This window comes from Amblyraja radiata, chromosome 14 (assembly GCF_010909765.2).
Source record: "Amblyraja radiata isolate CabotCenter1 chromosome 14, sAmbRad1.1.pri, whole genome shotgun sequence".
Taxonomy (NCBI): Eukaryota; Metazoa; Chordata; class Chondrichthyes; order Rajiformes; family Rajidae; genus Amblyraja; species Amblyraja radiata.
The window spans coordinates 54,097,991-54,114,954 of NC_045969.1; the positions used below are offsets into that span (position 1 = coordinate 54,097,991).

Sequence of the window (16,964 nt, forward strand, 5' to 3'; positions counted from 1 at the left end):
TGGGAAATGTTCAGTCAAGGATGCGCATGCCTTGCACAGAGTCACGACTGAGAGGTTGTTTGAGGTGCATGAGAGAACTGCAGATGCTGGTTTAAACCATAGGCAGACACCAAATGCTGGAGTAACTCAGTGGGACAGACAGCATTTCTGGAGAGAAGGAATGGGTGACGTTTCGGGTCGAGACCCAAGTCCGAAGACCCGAAACGTCCCCCATTTCTTCTCTCCAGAGATGCTGCCTGTCCCGCTGAGTTACTCAAGTTGTTTGAGGTGCTCCTTTCAGCAAGCAATGGCTGCCTCCCTGTCCTTGATAGGTTAACCTTCATTCTTGGCATTCAATGGACAGGGTTTTGGGGGATTTGGCCCATGGATGATCTTGACAATGCTGCAGGATCCATGCAAGTCATTGAATGGCAATGAGGTGTTGGACCTTGTGCACTGTTTGTGCTTGCCATCTTTTCTCTAGTCTGAGAGTCTTCTTGAGCTTGCTGGGCTCTTTATTTTTAAGCATGAATGTCCCATCCATATACCCCTTGTGTTTGTGTTAATTACTTCCCGATAACGCCCATCAAACCAGTTATGTTGTCTACAAGTTTAAAAAGTGCCGGTGGCAGGATTTAGGACGTTGCCATGAGCTCTTGTGCTTGTCTGCCTGATGAAACACTGGTGGTTATGACAGTATTGTGCTCCACGCATTTTATCATCAGGATGACACACAGATCATAAGTGGGTTCCTGACTGGCCTGGCCTGACCTGGCCTGGCATAATGTTAGGGTGAGGCGAGTTATGGGGAGGTGGGTGGAAGCTGGTGTGGTCTTTCTCAGGGCTGAAGAGCAAAGGAGGATGTGAGGAGGGATGAATGAGGCTGTCAGAGACAGGGTGGTGGAGAGCTTGAGACCAGAGGGGTGTCTAACGCAGGGAAGCAAGTGAGAGGGAGTGAGACACAAGGGTTAGAGGAAGGTGTCTGAGAGAAGGAGGGAGGAGGTCAGGGCCAAGGGGAAACACTGATGGACAAATACACAAATGATGCTGATAAATAAACAAAATACGTGGGGCATTTTCAGTGATGAAAATAATAAGTTGTTCTTCTGTACAACAATCTAGTTATTTTCACGAAGGAATGACGTCTACATAATCTTGGTCACCAACATCTGCAAGATAAAAGAAAAACAAATGAAAAACAAACAGATTTGAAAATTAGTTTAGATCATCTGACAACATCTTTTCTGTTCATACATTGTTCTGGCTTAAACCAAAGATAGACACAAAATGCAGGAATAACTGAGGGGGACAGACAGCATCTGTGGAGAGAAAGAATGGGTGACGCTTCAGGTCTTGACTCTTCTTCAGTCTGACGAAGGGTCTCGACCTGAAACGTCACCCATTCCTTCTCTTCACAGATGCAGTCTGTTCCGCTGAGTTACTCCAGCATTTTGTGTCTATCTTTTGTTTAAACCAGCATCTGCAGTTCCTTCTTACACATTTTGGACAAGTTCCTCTCCAGATTTTTGCAATCCATGCTCCACACATTGGCTATGCCGCCGGCACATTCTAGCGTCAAATAAGTGCGTGGTCAACTAAAGGAACGCCCTACAATTTAAGCTTGAATAAATAATAATACTTGAATAATCTTGAAAAAAATACTGGCTTTAACAATATAACAATTACAGCACGGAAACAGGCCATCTCGGCCCTACAAGTCCGTGCCGAACAACTTCTTTCCCTTAGTCCCACCTGCCTGCACTCATACCATAACCCTCCATTCCCTTCTCATCCATATGCCTATCCAATTTATTTTTAAACGATACCAACGAACCTGCCTCCACCACTTCCACTGGAAGCTCATTCCACACCGCCACCACTCTCTGAGTAAAGAAGTTCCCCCTCATGTTACCCCTAAACTTCTGTCCCTTAATTCTGAAGTCATGTCCTCTTGTTTGAATCTTCCCTATTCTCAAAGGGAAAAGCTTGTCCACATCAACTCTGTCTATCCCTCTCATCATTTTAAAGACCTCTATCAAGTCCCCCCTTAACCTTTTGCGCTCCAGAGAATAAAGACCTAACTTATTCAACCTTTCTCTGTAACTTAGTTGTTGAAACCCAGGCAACATTCTAGTAAATCTCCTCTGTACTCTCTCTATTTTGTTGACATCCTTCCTATAATTGGGCGACCAAAATTGTACACCATACTCCAGATTTGGTCTCACCAATGCCTTGTACAATTTTAACATTACATCCCAGCTTCTATACTCAATGCTCTGATTTATAAAGGCTAGCATACCAAAAGCTTTCTTTATCACCCTATCTATATGAGATTCCACCTTCACGGTTATTCCCAGATCCCTCTGTTCGACTGTATTCTTCAATTCCCTACCATTTACCATGTACGTCCTATTTTGATTTGTCCTGCCATGGTGTAGCACTTCACATCAGCATTAAACTCCATCTGCCATCTTTCAGCCCATTCTTCCAAATGGCCTAAATCACTCTGTAGACTTTGGAAATCCTCTTCATTATCCACAACACCCCCTATCTTGGTATCATCTGCATACTTACTAATCCAATTTACCACACCTTCATCCAGATCATTGATGTACATGACAAACAACAAAGGACCCAACACAGATCCCTGAGGCACCCCACTAGTCACCTGCCTCCAACCCGACAAACAGCCATCCACCATTACCCTCTGGCTTCTCCCATTCAGCCACTGTTGAATCCATCTTGCTACTCCTGCATTTATACCCAACAGTTGAACCTTCTTAACCAACCTTCCACGAGGAACATTGGCTTTAAACAATTAACCCAGTTGAAAGGATATAGGTTCAGATACTTCCTAAAACGTGTTGCACAATTTTTTTTTTTTTAACTGCCTTCGACATAAGATAAAAGCACAGAACAGATTTTAATCGCATCCGACAGTTGAAGAACTTGCTGACGGTGTGTAAGAAATTATTAAATGTAATTCCCAGGGTAATTTTTCCCCATCATATTGATGATATTGGGATTATAAGAAATAAAACATAACATTTAATCATACTTTCATAGGTGTTATCGTTGTCCTCGTTCTTAGCTTTGCTCCTTTCTAGAGGATAACGTAAGCGTATAGCCAGACCTTTGTCAGGTTTCTTATAGTGATCAATTAAATCTGGCAGGCATTTGAAGAACTTAACTTTCACTCCGTGTCTCGCCTGTACAAAGAAAGTGGAAATGCAAATATTTAAAAAACTGCAATTATTCATTTTCACTGCATAGTCAATCTCAGAGAACGAAATATATTTATATTTACTCATCCTGCAGAACTGTAGTGTCCGCCTCTCTTAACAGTTGATTGCAATAAGTCCACATAATAGGATATCAATTCACCACTCTGATTGAACTTCCATCACATTACCATATTCCACCAGTCTATCCTTGGGAAGTAAAGGGCAGTGTGTATGGACTGTTCTACCCATTCACATACACTGCCCTATCCTGTACCAGTCTGCAAAAACAGATATCCTACAGGAAAAAATGATCAGGCAGACAGAGGGAATGAGTCAACGATGTGCTCAAAGCTCCTTAAAGGCCGGCAATATCCCGGGATTCACTGCCCTGTGACTAGAGAAGAAGATTCTGAATAGTATTGAGAAACTGAAGATACATTTGCTGAGCATTTCAAGTATTTTCTGTTTTTATATCCAATTTTAAGATGTTGCACCATTTTAAAAGATCTATAATCCAATAATTTTTATTTACTGCTTAATAAAAATTTGATGCAAAATTTTCAATTTATTTAATACCTTCTTCTTTAAAACTCAAGCAATGTGCCTCTGACCCAAGTCTTACAAAGTGATGATGAAACTGCTTCACATTTATACATAAAAAAGCAACAGGTTCCAACAAAATGTCATCATATGGATAAAGGAAGCAAACTGCAGTTGGAGACACTCCCTCCACAACCACTTTAACACCACCCAACTCCACCCATTCCACCTCTACTCACTCCTCCAGGCACCCATTGATCTTTCCATTAAAAAAAAAACTTGCCTCACATATCTCCTTTAAACTGTCCCATTCTCACATTAAAGCTATACCCCCTGGTCTTTGACACTTCCACAGTGGGAAAATGCTCAGATTATCTATGCTTCTCATAATGTTATCCACTTCTATCAGGTCTCCCTCAAGCCAGGGAAAACAATCCAAGTTTGTCCTACCTCTCCTTATAGGCAATGCCCTTTAATTCATGCACCACCCTGATAATTGTATCTTCTGTGTCTCTTCTGCACCCTCTCCAAAGCCTCCACATCCTTCCCGGAATGTGGTGACCAGAACTCAACATAATGCTCCAAATGAGCCAGAACCAAAGATTTATACAGCTGCAACATGACCTCCCAACTTTTATATTCAATGCCCTAACCGATGAAGGCAAACATGCTGCATGCCTTCTTTATCTCTCAGTTCAATTCAGTTTATTGTCACGTGTACCGAGGTGGAAAGTTTTATGTTGCGTGCTAACCAGTTAGCAGAAAGACAATACATGATTACAATCAATCCATTTACAGTGTCTAGATACATGATAAGGGAATAACGTTTAGTGCACGATACAGCTAGCAAAGTCTGCTCAATGATAGTCCTTGAACTATGGGAACTACACTCGCCCCCCCCCCCCCCCCTGCAGGACCTATACATCAGAAGTTGCAGACCCGGAGCCAGCAACATTATGGGGGACCCCTACCACCCCAGCAACGGACTGTTCCAGCTGCTACGGTCAGGCAAACGCCTCCGCTGTCATGCTGTGAAAACAGAGAGGATGAGACGGAGTTTCTTCCCACAGGCCATCAGGACTGTAACCTCTTATCTCACCAGGGAATAATTTATTGTTGTGACTTTTTAAAATTGCTGTTTTTTTTCTAATATGTAAATACTGATTCTGTTCTATTCTGTTCTGTAGTTTTTTGCACAATCTGCAGGCAATGCCACTTTCATTTCACCGCACATCTTGTATGTGTATGTGACAAATAAAGTTGACTTGACTTGAGGGACATCAAAGAGATAGATAGTCACTGCTGCATAGACACCATCTGTTGCCAATTTCAGGGAGCTATGGGCTTGCACCCTTAGATCCCTCTGTACATCAATCTTCCCCAGGGTCCTGCTATTTACTGTGCCTTCAACTCTTGCATTTGACTGCTCAAATGCACCACCTCACGCTTAGCCATACTAAGCTCCATCGACCACCACTCTACCAAAGTTTCCATCTGACCAAAATCGGTGGTCTAATAACTATCGGAAATGAAAAAATCTTTAATTTTTGTTACCTGTATCATAAATTGTCCACGATGATCATTGAAAATTCTGTACGTATATACAATATTTTTAAAGCTGTAAAAAAATAGAGAACATTGTATGTGATTTTCACTGCTTTACATAGATTACTTGCAGTAAAACGTACGCTACATCAACAAAAGACAAAGTGCTGGAGGAACTCAGTGAGTCGGGCGGGAGGGAATGGACAGGCGATGTTTTGGGTCGGGACCCTTCTTCAGACTAGGGGGAGAAAGATAGAAAAGAGGTGGTGGCAGGACAAAGCCTGATAAGTTATAGATAGATACATGTGAGGGGGGGTGATTGTCAGATGAGTGATAAAGGCTAGGGATGAAAAGGAGACAAATACTCTTCTTCAGAATTGGTTAGGGTGAATTGTTCAGTATAGCTCAACAGGCTCATTTGTCACCTCCATGCCCAACCTTGTGTAGGTCCAGAGAAATGCCCCCCCCTGCTGATTGAAGAAAGAATTGGAATGAAAGGTGTCAAGTCTGTGCTTTGGTATCAGTGAAGATCCCAACTGATTCATTTGGGCTACTTTGCTCTGTCACTTTATTGTAACCAATTTATCCCTACAATTTGGTCATCGTTTAAATCCATTGAAAATTCTCATCAGATAGATAATGTCTTAATTCATTCACGTGCCTGAAAAAGAATGATGTAGATTATTTGCAGACACATGGAGTTCCTTGTCCTTCTACGAAACATCATGACCTGATATGTCACCTAGAGATGCTGCTTGACCTATTGAGTTACCCCAGCACTTAGTGTCTTTCTATGTGAAGTCGGTTTCTCTTCCCACAGATGCTGCCTGAATGTTGTTGTAATTTTCTGGTATATAGTGGATATATATACAGTATATATGTGTGTATATATCCACAGCATTTTTGCAGACAGTAACATACCAGTATGCATTCAATTAAAAATGAAACTACATTTATCAACAATTATTTCTTCATCAAAATATCTCTCCTGCTTTGATTCTGTGACAAGTTCAACCTCTAATTTAATAGACTAAAAAGTGTAAAATCAATGCATTAATAATTAAAGATATTATTAAATATCTAAATAATTTAGAGGCACTAGTGTGCTGTCTCAGCGTGTATCCTGGCAAAACAAGCACCTGCGTATATCATTCACCACTGTTGTTAAATTACATAATTTAAAATAGGTTAGGAGTAAGATTTATTTACTATTTTTAAAGCAGTCCTGACCATTTGCCTTTGAATCCAACAAACGTACTGGGTTACATTTAGTAAATTTATCATCAAGCAAAATTAATTCCAGTGGAAACAAAAAGTCACAACTGTAGCCCATGTATTATTAAATAATTCTAATTCATTGAATCGTTTTGTGACTACATTACAAGTATGTGAAATGGGGCAGTAACAGGGACTGAGAGTAAAATTGTCCCAGATTTAATATCCATTACAGTATGGAATTAGTTGACCTCAGCCGGGATGGTGGAATGGGTGTCACATATGACCATTGTGTTCCCAATTAGGAAAGATTAATGGATTCAACTTTCCCATTCCCGATCATTATCAAATAAATGCACAGAGGAGGTATATTTTTATTCTTCATATCTATACCGAGTCAGCCAAAAAAAAGTGACAGAGACTAATTCAATTTTAAGAATCTTGATCCATACGTTTGATCAAGGGCTCATCCAGGTGTCAAGTATAGGAGTATAGTATAGGAGTTTTTCAGTATAGGAGTAGAGAGGTTCTTCTGCAGTTGTATAGGGCTCTGGTGAGACCACATCTGGAGTATTGTGTACAGTTTTGGTATCCTAATTTGAGGAAGGACATCCTTGTGATTGAGGCAGTGCAGCGTAGGTTCACGAGATTGATCCCTGGGATGGCGGGACTGTCATATGAGGAAAGATTGAAAAGACTAGGCTTGTATTCACTGGAGTTTAGAAGGATGAGGGGATATCTTATAGAAACATATAAAGTTATAAAAGGACTGGACAAGCTCGATGCAGGAAAAATGTTCCCAATGTTGGGCGAGTCCAGAACCAGGGGCCTCAGTCTTAGAATAAAGGGGAGGCCATTTAAGACTGAGGTGAGAAAAAACGTTTTCACCCAGAGAGTTGTGAATTTGTGGAATTCCCTGCCACAGAGGGCAGTGGAGGCCAAATCACTGGATGGATTTAAGAGAGAGTTAGATAGAGCTCTAGGGGCTAGTGGAATCAAGGGATATGAGGAGAAGGCAGGCAGGCACGGGTTATTGATTGGGGACGATCAGCCATGATCACAATGAATGGCGGTGCTGGCTAGAAGGGCCGAATGGCCTCCTCCTGCACCTATTTTCTATGTTTCTATGTAAATGTGTTAGCGTTATGAAGATTCATAGAGTGATACTGTGTGGAAACAGGCCCTTTGGCCCAACTTGCCCCACATCGGCCAACAAAGGTTGAGGGTCTTTGTTCTATTGCCCATACTGGCAATGGGTGTCAGGTCCCAGGGAATGCACAGCTTTACTCAGCTCCCTAATCCTTCTATCAATAACCTTAAGTCTATGCTCCATATTTATTGACTCCATTGCTAAGGAAAATCATTCCTGTCAGAACGTTATGCCCTCAGTTAAATCTCTGTATTCTAAAGTAAATAATACAATTTACACTTTTTTTTTTCTTAACTAAGCGAGCTCTCCTCGTGAATGTCCCGAACCCTCCTTCAAGCTCTGACAAACATCTAGAACTGTGGCAACTAGTCATGTAAGCAGCACTTCAATGCGATTGCACCACAAGAGGTTGTCCGACTTTGAAGCCGCAAGGCACGCTCATGAAAGACATTTTAGAACGTGGACATTCACATTCGGCGTAGAAATGAAACCACTGGCCGGTACTTACAAGACGCTGAGGCACAAAGCATCAGGGATGGTCTCACTCTGCCGCACTAAGTAACTTCCATCTCTCCCGTTTGCTCCAAACAGAACTTCACAATCCTTTTTGCTAATGTTGCCATGAAAATATGAGAGTGATACTGCAGCAGACATCAGGCTCGGCTTTTCATCTCATGCCTTCTCATTGATTCGCACGTGAAATCTTATCTCTTTGTCTTCAGCTTCCAGTTTTAACTATTGAATAAACGAAGGCTGAGAATGTTACATTATTCTGCCTTTGGTCACGAGCTCAGTGCAATATTACCACTTCCGTTGATTAAGTGCAAAGCTTGAGTACAACGTAGAAAGGCAAAGTTACATTGGCAAAGTCAAGGAAGGAAGAAATACAGAATTCTGGTGTTAGGACTAATGGTCTTGAAAATGAAACTCAATATAAAGCGGTTACATTTATAAGAAAGCCATAGTCAAAAGAGTCTTGCAGCACAGAAACAAGTCCACAGCCACCATCAAGCCTCTACAGTACTCTTATACTAATACCATGTTATAGTCCTACACTCATCTACACTCCAGGGGCAATTTACACTGGTCAATCAACCTACCAACCCCTACATTTTTGGGGTGTGGGAGGGAGCAGGAGCACACAGAGAAAACGATGCAGTGTCAACCCCCATAAGGACAACACCTGAAGTCAGGCGTGAACCCAGGTCATAAAGTCATACAACGTGGAAATAGGCCTTTCATCCCAACTTGCCCATGCCAACCAACATGCCCCATCTACATTAGTTCCACCTCCCTGCATTTGGCCCATATTCTGCTGAACCGATCCTATCCATGTACCTGCAAAATATTTTTTAAAGTTGCGATAATACGCAACTACCTCCTCCAGCAGTCCGTTCCATACATCCACCACCCTTTGTGTGAAGAAGTTACCACTCAGGTTCCTATTAAATCTCCCCCCTGTCCTCCTCACCATAAACCTATGTCCGCTAGTTCTTGATCCCCCAACCCTGTTCAATCACCCTATCTATTCCCCTCATGATCTTATCTACATCTATAAGATCACCCCTTATCCTCTTGCACTCCAAGGGATAAAGTCCTAGCCTGCTCAACCTCTCCCCATAGCTCGGCCAAAAAGTACTGGCAATATCCTCATAAATCTTCTCTGCACTCTTTCAAGTTTAACAACAATTATCGTACTGCAGGGTTAACAAAACTGAACACAATACTCAAAATGCAACCTCACCAATGTCTTGTGCAACTGTAACATAACATACAACTTCTGTACTCAGTATTTAAGAAGGAACTGCAGATGATGGAAAATCGAAGGTACACAAAAATGCTGGAGAAACTCAGCGGGTGCAGCAGCATCTATGGAGCGAAGGAAATAGGCAACGTTTCGGGCCGAAACGTTGCCTATTTCCTTCGCTCCATAGATGCTGCTGCACCCGCTGAGTTTCTCCAGCATTTTTGTGTACCTTCTATACTCAGTACTCTGACTGATGAAGGCCAATGTACCGGAAGCTTGCTTGACCACGCTGTCTACCCGTGATGCCACTTTCAAGGAACTATGTACAGGACCTGTATTCCTAGATCCCCCTGCTCGACAACACTCCCCAGAGCTCTGCCATTCACTGTGAAGGTTGACTTCCCAAAATTGTATTGTATTGTATTGTATTGTATTCAAATTTATTGTCATTGTCTCAATTAGAGACAACGAAATGAATTTCCCTTACAGTCAGTATCATAAAAATAAATAAATAATAATAAATAATAAAACATATTAAAAATAAAATAGAATTAAAAAAAAAAGCACAAACACTGAAAGTCCACGACACAACATAACACAGTGGCACCAAGGTGAGGAAGGCACCATAGTCCAGCCAGCCTCCCCTCCGATCTTCCCAGATGTTCATCCGTGGTCGAGGCCTTCCGAGCACCCGCAGTCGCCGCACCGGGCGGCCCGATGTTCAGGCCCTCACGCCGGGCTGGTGGAACGCCGACGCCGAACCCCGACGGTGAACATCCTCCTCCTCAGTGGCCTGGACCTCCTGATCAGCCGCCTCCCGCAGCTCCCGAGTCCGCAGCTCCCGAGTCCGCAGCTCCCGAGTCCGCAGCGGCCGAGCCGGGCAGAGTCGCAGGACCCCGCGTTGTTGATCAGCGCCGCCCGCATTGGGAGCTCCGCAAACCGCAGCTCCATGATGTCGGTGCCGCAGGCCCAACACTCCGGGCTCCAGACGGCGATCCCCGGTAAGGCATCGCCAGCCCCGCGATGTTACAGCGCTGTCCCGCCGCTGCTCGAGCTCTGGTCGATCCCGGCAGGAAAGGCCGCGCCAATCCAGTAGGTAGGCCGCTGGGGGGGGGGGGACGCGACTCGAATAATAGTCGCGTCTTCACCAGGAAGCGGCTGAAGGACGGTATCCCCCGCACCGTACCCTCTTCGCCCACATTAAAACATTAAAAAAAACATAAAAAACACACTTAACATAACTTAACATAACAAAAAAAACTAAAAAACTAAAAGATACCAGGCTGAAGGTGGAGGCAGCTGGCACCAGCGCCACCGGAAGTACAACAAAATGTAACGCCTCGCACCTATCTGTATTAAACTCCAGCAACCTTTCCTCAACCCACCTGCTGAACTGATCAAGATCCTGCTGCAACTTTGAATCACCTTCTTCACTATCAATGATACTACCCATTGTCATGTAATCTGCAAACATGCTAATCATACCTTGTACATTCTCATCCAAATTGTTGATATTAGCAATAGCCTAGGACTGAGCGCTGAGAAACAGTCATAGGCCTCCAGTCCGAGAAACAACCTTCCACTATTAGTCTGAAGAAAGGTCTCAACCCGAAATGTCACCCATTCCGTCTCTCCAGAGAAGCTGCCTGTCCCGCTGAGTTACTCCAGCATTTTGTGTCTACCTTCCATTATCACCCTCTAGCTGTCCCTGGATTCCATGCGATCTAATCTTCCACAACAGCCTGCAATGCATGACCTTATCAAATGCCTTGATGCAGTCCGTATTGGCAACAGCATAAGGTCATAAAGAATAGGAGTAGAATTAGGCCATTCGGCCCATCAAGTCCGCCATCCGCCATCCAATCATGGTTGATCTATCTCTCCCTCCTAACCCCATTCTCCTGCCTTCACCCCGTAATCTCTGACACCCGCACTAATCAAGAGCGTCAACAGCTTTGCCCTCATCAACTTTTTGAGTTACTTTCTCAATATGTATATATATTGCATTCCTTTTCCATGCTCTCCTGCAGTACACGACGTGCTCTATTCCACCCTCCATAAACCTGCTCACTACCAGAGCTGTTCTAATCTAACTTCTACCATTTCTCCTCTCCCTTGTGCTAACCTTCATTGAAGCCTCAATTTTAAAATGATTATTCTTGTTTACAAATCCACCCACATCCTCACCTCTCTGAAATATCTCCAGTCGTTCAACCCTCCAAAATATTTGCACACCTTCCATCTGGAACTTTTGTCCTTTTCAGAATTAGTTACACCACCATTGTGGCAATGTCATCTGTTGCTTCTTCTTTTGTGTCCTTACCAGCAGCCGTCCGTTTAATTCACTTTTTTTTTGTAGTTCTAGTGAGTCCTGTGTTTTGTTTGTGGGAGAAATAGACTTTTTAATGTGGGGGGAAGGGGGTAACTATATTTCTAGGTCCCTACCTGGTCGGTGAGGCAGCTTTTTCTCCAGGCTGCCCCGTCGACCCGTTCTCGTGGCCTACCAGCGGGCGTGGAGCGCCGTTTCCTGGCGGGGACCGCCCAGCACCTCGGCTTCGGTGGCGGCACAGCGCTGGAGCGCTATCGTGGAGCGGAGCGGGCGATGCCTTGCCTGGGTCGCCGCGCTGGATCGACGCGCTGGAGCTCCGGTGAGCTGTGACCGCCGAGTTCAACACCTCCGGGCTGCGGGTCTGCGGAGCGGAGCGGGCGGCGCCGACTTCAACATCGGGAGCCTGGGAGCTCCAAACCGGTGCGGCCTTGTCGGCTTCGGAAGCCGCGGTCTCCGGTAAGGAAGCGGCCGTTCCAGGTGGCCCAGCCGCTGAGAGGACTCTCCCGACGCCGGGGCAACAGCACCCGGCCAGAACGGCCAGGAACATCGGGCCTCCGTAGAGGCAATAGCGGAGGCCTCAATAGGCCTGACTTTGGGAGAACTGGGGATGGGGACTGGACATTGTGCCTTCCCCCACAGTGGTATCCATTGTGGGGGTATGATTTTTGTGTGTAAGTGATTATTTTAGTTTGTGTCCAAGATGGCTGTCGGAAGGGAGAGTGTACGCTGGCGCGGTTTAGCTGCCGCTGCTCTCTCTTCACATTGTGTTTTTGATTTTTTTGTCTTTGGATCGAATTCTGTCTTTAATTTGTGTATTGGTGATGTCTTTATTATTATTTTTTTACTCCGATTATATGTTTTTTACTCTTGTTAATTTCTGTAAGGTGTTCTTGAGACTTTTGAAAGGCGCCCACAAATAAAATGTATTATTATTATTATTATGCTGTATAGTGGCTTGCCACTGCTGTACACATCGTTGCACTATTGCAGTGTTAAGTGCAAGGCCTGCAGTAGGACATGGATTATCCAGCAATGGGCATTGCAGTAGGTGTTGCATTGTCTGGGTCTGTGTGCCACAGTCACAGGTTGTTGTACCCTCGATGTAGCCCCATTTGTAGGTATGTTGCAAAGCCTACCTGAAGCGTCTTTGAAAATCTGCCGTTGCGGGTGTGCGCGATTTTGGCGCCGTTTAGAGGGGGGCGGGTTTAAAACGCGATTTTCTCTAGGCTGTTCAAATCGAAGATGTTCAGCCTAGTTAATTATTAACGAAAAATCGCTGGAAGACCCCGTCACAAAAGCTATTATTAGGTTTAAAGGCCTCGTATAATAGTTATAGTAGTTTAAAAATCAATCTCTAAACCCGCGACCGCCAGCAACCGCAGGGTCTCATAAAGCAAATAGCAGAAGTTAGGTTGTATATTTTTACATTAAAAAGGGCTTCTAAAGATCCCTTTATACAAAATTTAATATTGCGAGTAGCTCAATTTGGCCCCATTATATCGCGCAGTATTTTTCTGGGCATTTGGGGCACAAATCTACCGCAATGTGAACGTTCTAAACCAGCGCGTTCCACAGGGACCCACTAGAAAGCTGATTTAAATGGGCATTTATTTACAGCAATTGAACACTGAATTCCTTCCATTTGGTCTATAAATTAATGTAAATGAGATTTAAAAATCATGTTTTATTGTGAATTATTTGTGAATATTATTTGGACATTTAGGCTATTTAAAAATGTTAATAATTTATTAAGAAATGGATAGATGTTTAGATCTAGTAATTGAAGTCTGAAATTAGCTACAATTAGGTAACTAACTAATTATATGCTTTAATTTCAGGTCATCCAAGTAAGATTATTTTATATTTGTTTCAGAATGCTTCAATCTATGATAACTGAAAATTTCATTCAGTTCTCTTAATTTTTAAGAAAGTTATGGGCTTTTGACTGTTCACGATCACAACTTTTTTGTTATGTCCATAGAAAATCAATAGGGAACAAGATGCTCATTTCCGAGTATGAAAATGGCCATAACTTTTTAAATACTTGAGATATGAAAGTGAATTAGGTGTCAAATTAAACTTATTTTTATGCTTTATCTGATGGGATAAATTACAGACTTGATTTTTAAAATCTCAAAATTTTGTAACATTGCTACCATTTGTGCATTGTCACCCTTGACCACCCGACCCCAGTTGGCAGTCGGTTGAGACATCTCCAGTTCAGCCGGTGTTCATCAGCACCTGGGGGTCAGCGCCCTGCTGCTGGTATGTGCCCATCTTGGTGGAAATAGGGACAGTGGCAAGTCTGTTCTTCCGCATCTGGAGAAACCCTACAAATTCCTCCCTAATTCTACACGACCATCGTAGAGTCTGCCCTCACCTTCTCCATCATGGTCTGGTTTGGCTCAGCCACCAAGCACGACACCTGGAGGCTGCAGCGAATCGTCCGATCAGCTGAGAAGGTTATTGGCTGCAACCTTCCCCCCATTGATGAACTGTACACTGCAAGGGCCAGGAAGCGAGCGGGTAAGATCATCTCTGACCCTCTCACCCTGGCCACAAACTCTTTGAATCACTTCCCTCTGGAAGGCGACTCCGGACTGTCAAAGCTGCCACAGCCAGACATAAAAACAGCTTTTATCCACGGGTAGTTGCTCTACTCAACAGCCAAAAATCTGTAGCCTCCCTTTGATCTGGTATTTTGTTGGTTCACATGCTTGATCAATGGTGTTTTATCATGAATGTTTTATTATTATTAATGTTTAATGTTTTCTGAGTCATTCGTAACTGTCACCGTATGTCATGTTGTTACTTGTGGGTAGAGCATCACGGCAAATTCCTTGTATGTGAATACTTGGCCAATAAACTTATTTACTTACTTTCTTAAACTCTACCTCCATCCCTCTTCCCTTTTTCTAAAATTTCCCATAATGTCTTCCTGCTAAGTTTTTTTCTTAATATCGCCTCATTGTCAAATTTTCTTTGATAAAGATCATGTGAAGGTCTGACATTTCAATGTGTTTCTAAATAAATACAACTTTCCACTGCCTATCTGTGTTCTATTTTTGGAAAACAATCTCACGCAATATGTACGATTCAGCAATTTTTGTGGGTATATGTATATTACACCGCACTTTTCAAAAGCGCAAAGTATCTAACCAATGTAAGATGTGTAGGAAAGAAATGCAGATGCTGGTCACACCGAAGATAGACACAAAATACTGGAGTAACTCAGCGGGTCAGGCAGCACCTCTGGAGAGAAGAACTTGGTGACGTTTCGGATTGAGACCCTTCCTCAGACCACTGTAAGGCATTGGTGTCATGACAGTTTCATCTACTGTCCAAATGGTGGCCAGATCAAGCGATTGATGCTTACACCACAGACGTTACACAGTTGCTGAAACACAGAAGTCTACATGTGACTCCAGGAACAGCAGTCAGCCAGAAAATCAACCTGACCCAAGGTCTCTACTTTATGAAAAGATACAGCATGGATACAGCCCTTCGGTCCACCAAGTCCATGACAACCATTCATCGATCACCTGTTCACACTACAGTCGCATGGCGTTTTACGCGTGTTTCATTATGCGATCTTGAAATAACGTGCTTGTTCATTTAATACCAGAGACTGATCTAGGCGCTTATATTTTGGGAATAATACGCTCAAATTTACACCTGGCAGCATACTCACGTACGTGTTTCATTTACATGTATTTTAAGTGTGAGCTGTTTTTCATGAATGAAACCCCTGCGTAAAACGCGATGTGCCTGCAGTTCTATTTTATGCCACTTTTTGCATTCACACCTTATACACCAAGGCCAATACAGCAGCCTTCATGGTTATGGGGTGAGGGAGGAAACCGGAGCACCCGGAAGAAACCCACACGGTCGAGGGAGAGCGTGCAAACACTGCACAGTCAGCACCCAAGGTCAGGATCGGGCCCGGGTCTCTGACACTGTGAGGCAGCAGCTCTACCCGCTGCACCACCGTGCCACCCATTTATATCAGAATAACACTTAGTGTCCGAATGCCTATTTCACAAGAATATATTCTGTAGTTCTTCCTCACTGTTCTATTTTTATGTACACCGTTGAGGAACTAATTTGAGGAATAAGATATTTACACAGATACATGTCACGGTTGTAAATCTACACTTAGATTACTAATCCGTGTTTGTGTGAGTTGATTCCTTGTTGACTATGTTTCCAGGACTCAGGGTGCAATTTTTCCTGCACTTCCTTGGTTCAGCCTGCTCAACTCTTTCTCAGAGAGTCACAGTCATACAGTCCGAAGACAGACACAAAATACTGGAGTAACTCAGCTGGACAGGCAGCATCTCTGAAGAGAAGGAATGGGTGACGTTTCGGGTAGAGACCCTTCTTCAGACTGGTTAGGGATAAGGGAAACAAGAGATATAGACGATGATGTAGAGAGATAAAGCACAATGAATGAAAGATATGCAAAAGAGTAACGATGATAAAAGAAACAGGCCATTGTTAGCTGTTTGTTGGGTGAAAACCAGCAGCTAATGCCAGGGCTACCTGAAGTGACAGAAATCAATATTCAAACCACTGCCCAAGCGAAATATGAGATGCTGTTCCTCCAATTTGCGTTTAGCCTCATTCTGACAAAGGAGCAGACTGAGGACAGAAAGGTCAATGTAGGAATGGGAAGGAGAATTAAAGTGTCTGGCAACCGGGAGATCAGGTTGGTTCAGGCGGGCTGAGCGAAGGTGTTTCGCAAAACGATCGCCCAGTCTGCGTTTGGTCTCGCCGATGTATAAGAGTCCACATCTTGAACAACGGATACAGTAGATGAAGTTGGAGGAGGTGCAAGTGAACCTCTGCCTAACCTGAAAGGACTGTCGGGGTCCATGGACACAGTCGAGGGAGGAGGTATAGTGACAGGTGTTGCATCTTCTGCGGCTGCAGGGGAAGGTACAGAGGGAATGGTTTCTGTGGAAGGTGCACTTATTCCAGATACCTACCATCCTCTGGGTGAAAATGTTCCTGATAAATCTTTCCACTCTCACCTTAAACTTATGCCCCCTGATTCCCGTACTCTGGATAAAATACTCTCTGCATTCACCCTATCCATTCTCTTTTTATACACCTCTATCAGATCACCCATCAGCCTCCTCCTCTCCCAGGAATGAACTCCTAACCTGCCCAACCTCTCACTGTAGCTCAGACCTTCGAGTCCTGGCAACATTCTCCTGCTTCTCCTGCCAGCAA

At 43.6% G+C, this 16,964-nt stretch overlaps 1 protein-coding gene across 1 annotated transcript; it reads right to left on the reverse strand.

Annotated features, from left to right (window-relative positions):
* Positions 1 to 285: 285 nt before the first annotated feature.
* Positions 286 to 8,380, reverse strand: sh2d1b (SH2 domain containing 1B). The gene is made up of 4 exons (XM_033032300.1): positions 8,162 to 8,380; positions 5,298 to 5,361; positions 3,038 to 3,188; positions 286 to 1,148 (listed from the first exon to the last, which is right to left on the reverse strand). Exons 1-4 carry the CDS (start codon positions 8,305 to 8,307, stop codon positions 1,108 to 1,110), a joined length of 402 nt encoding a protein of 133 aa, XP_032888191.1. The 5' UTR covers positions 8,308 to 8,380; the 3' UTR covers positions 286 to 1,107.
* Between the last annotated feature and the right edge of the window lie 8,584 nt (positions 8,381 to 16,964).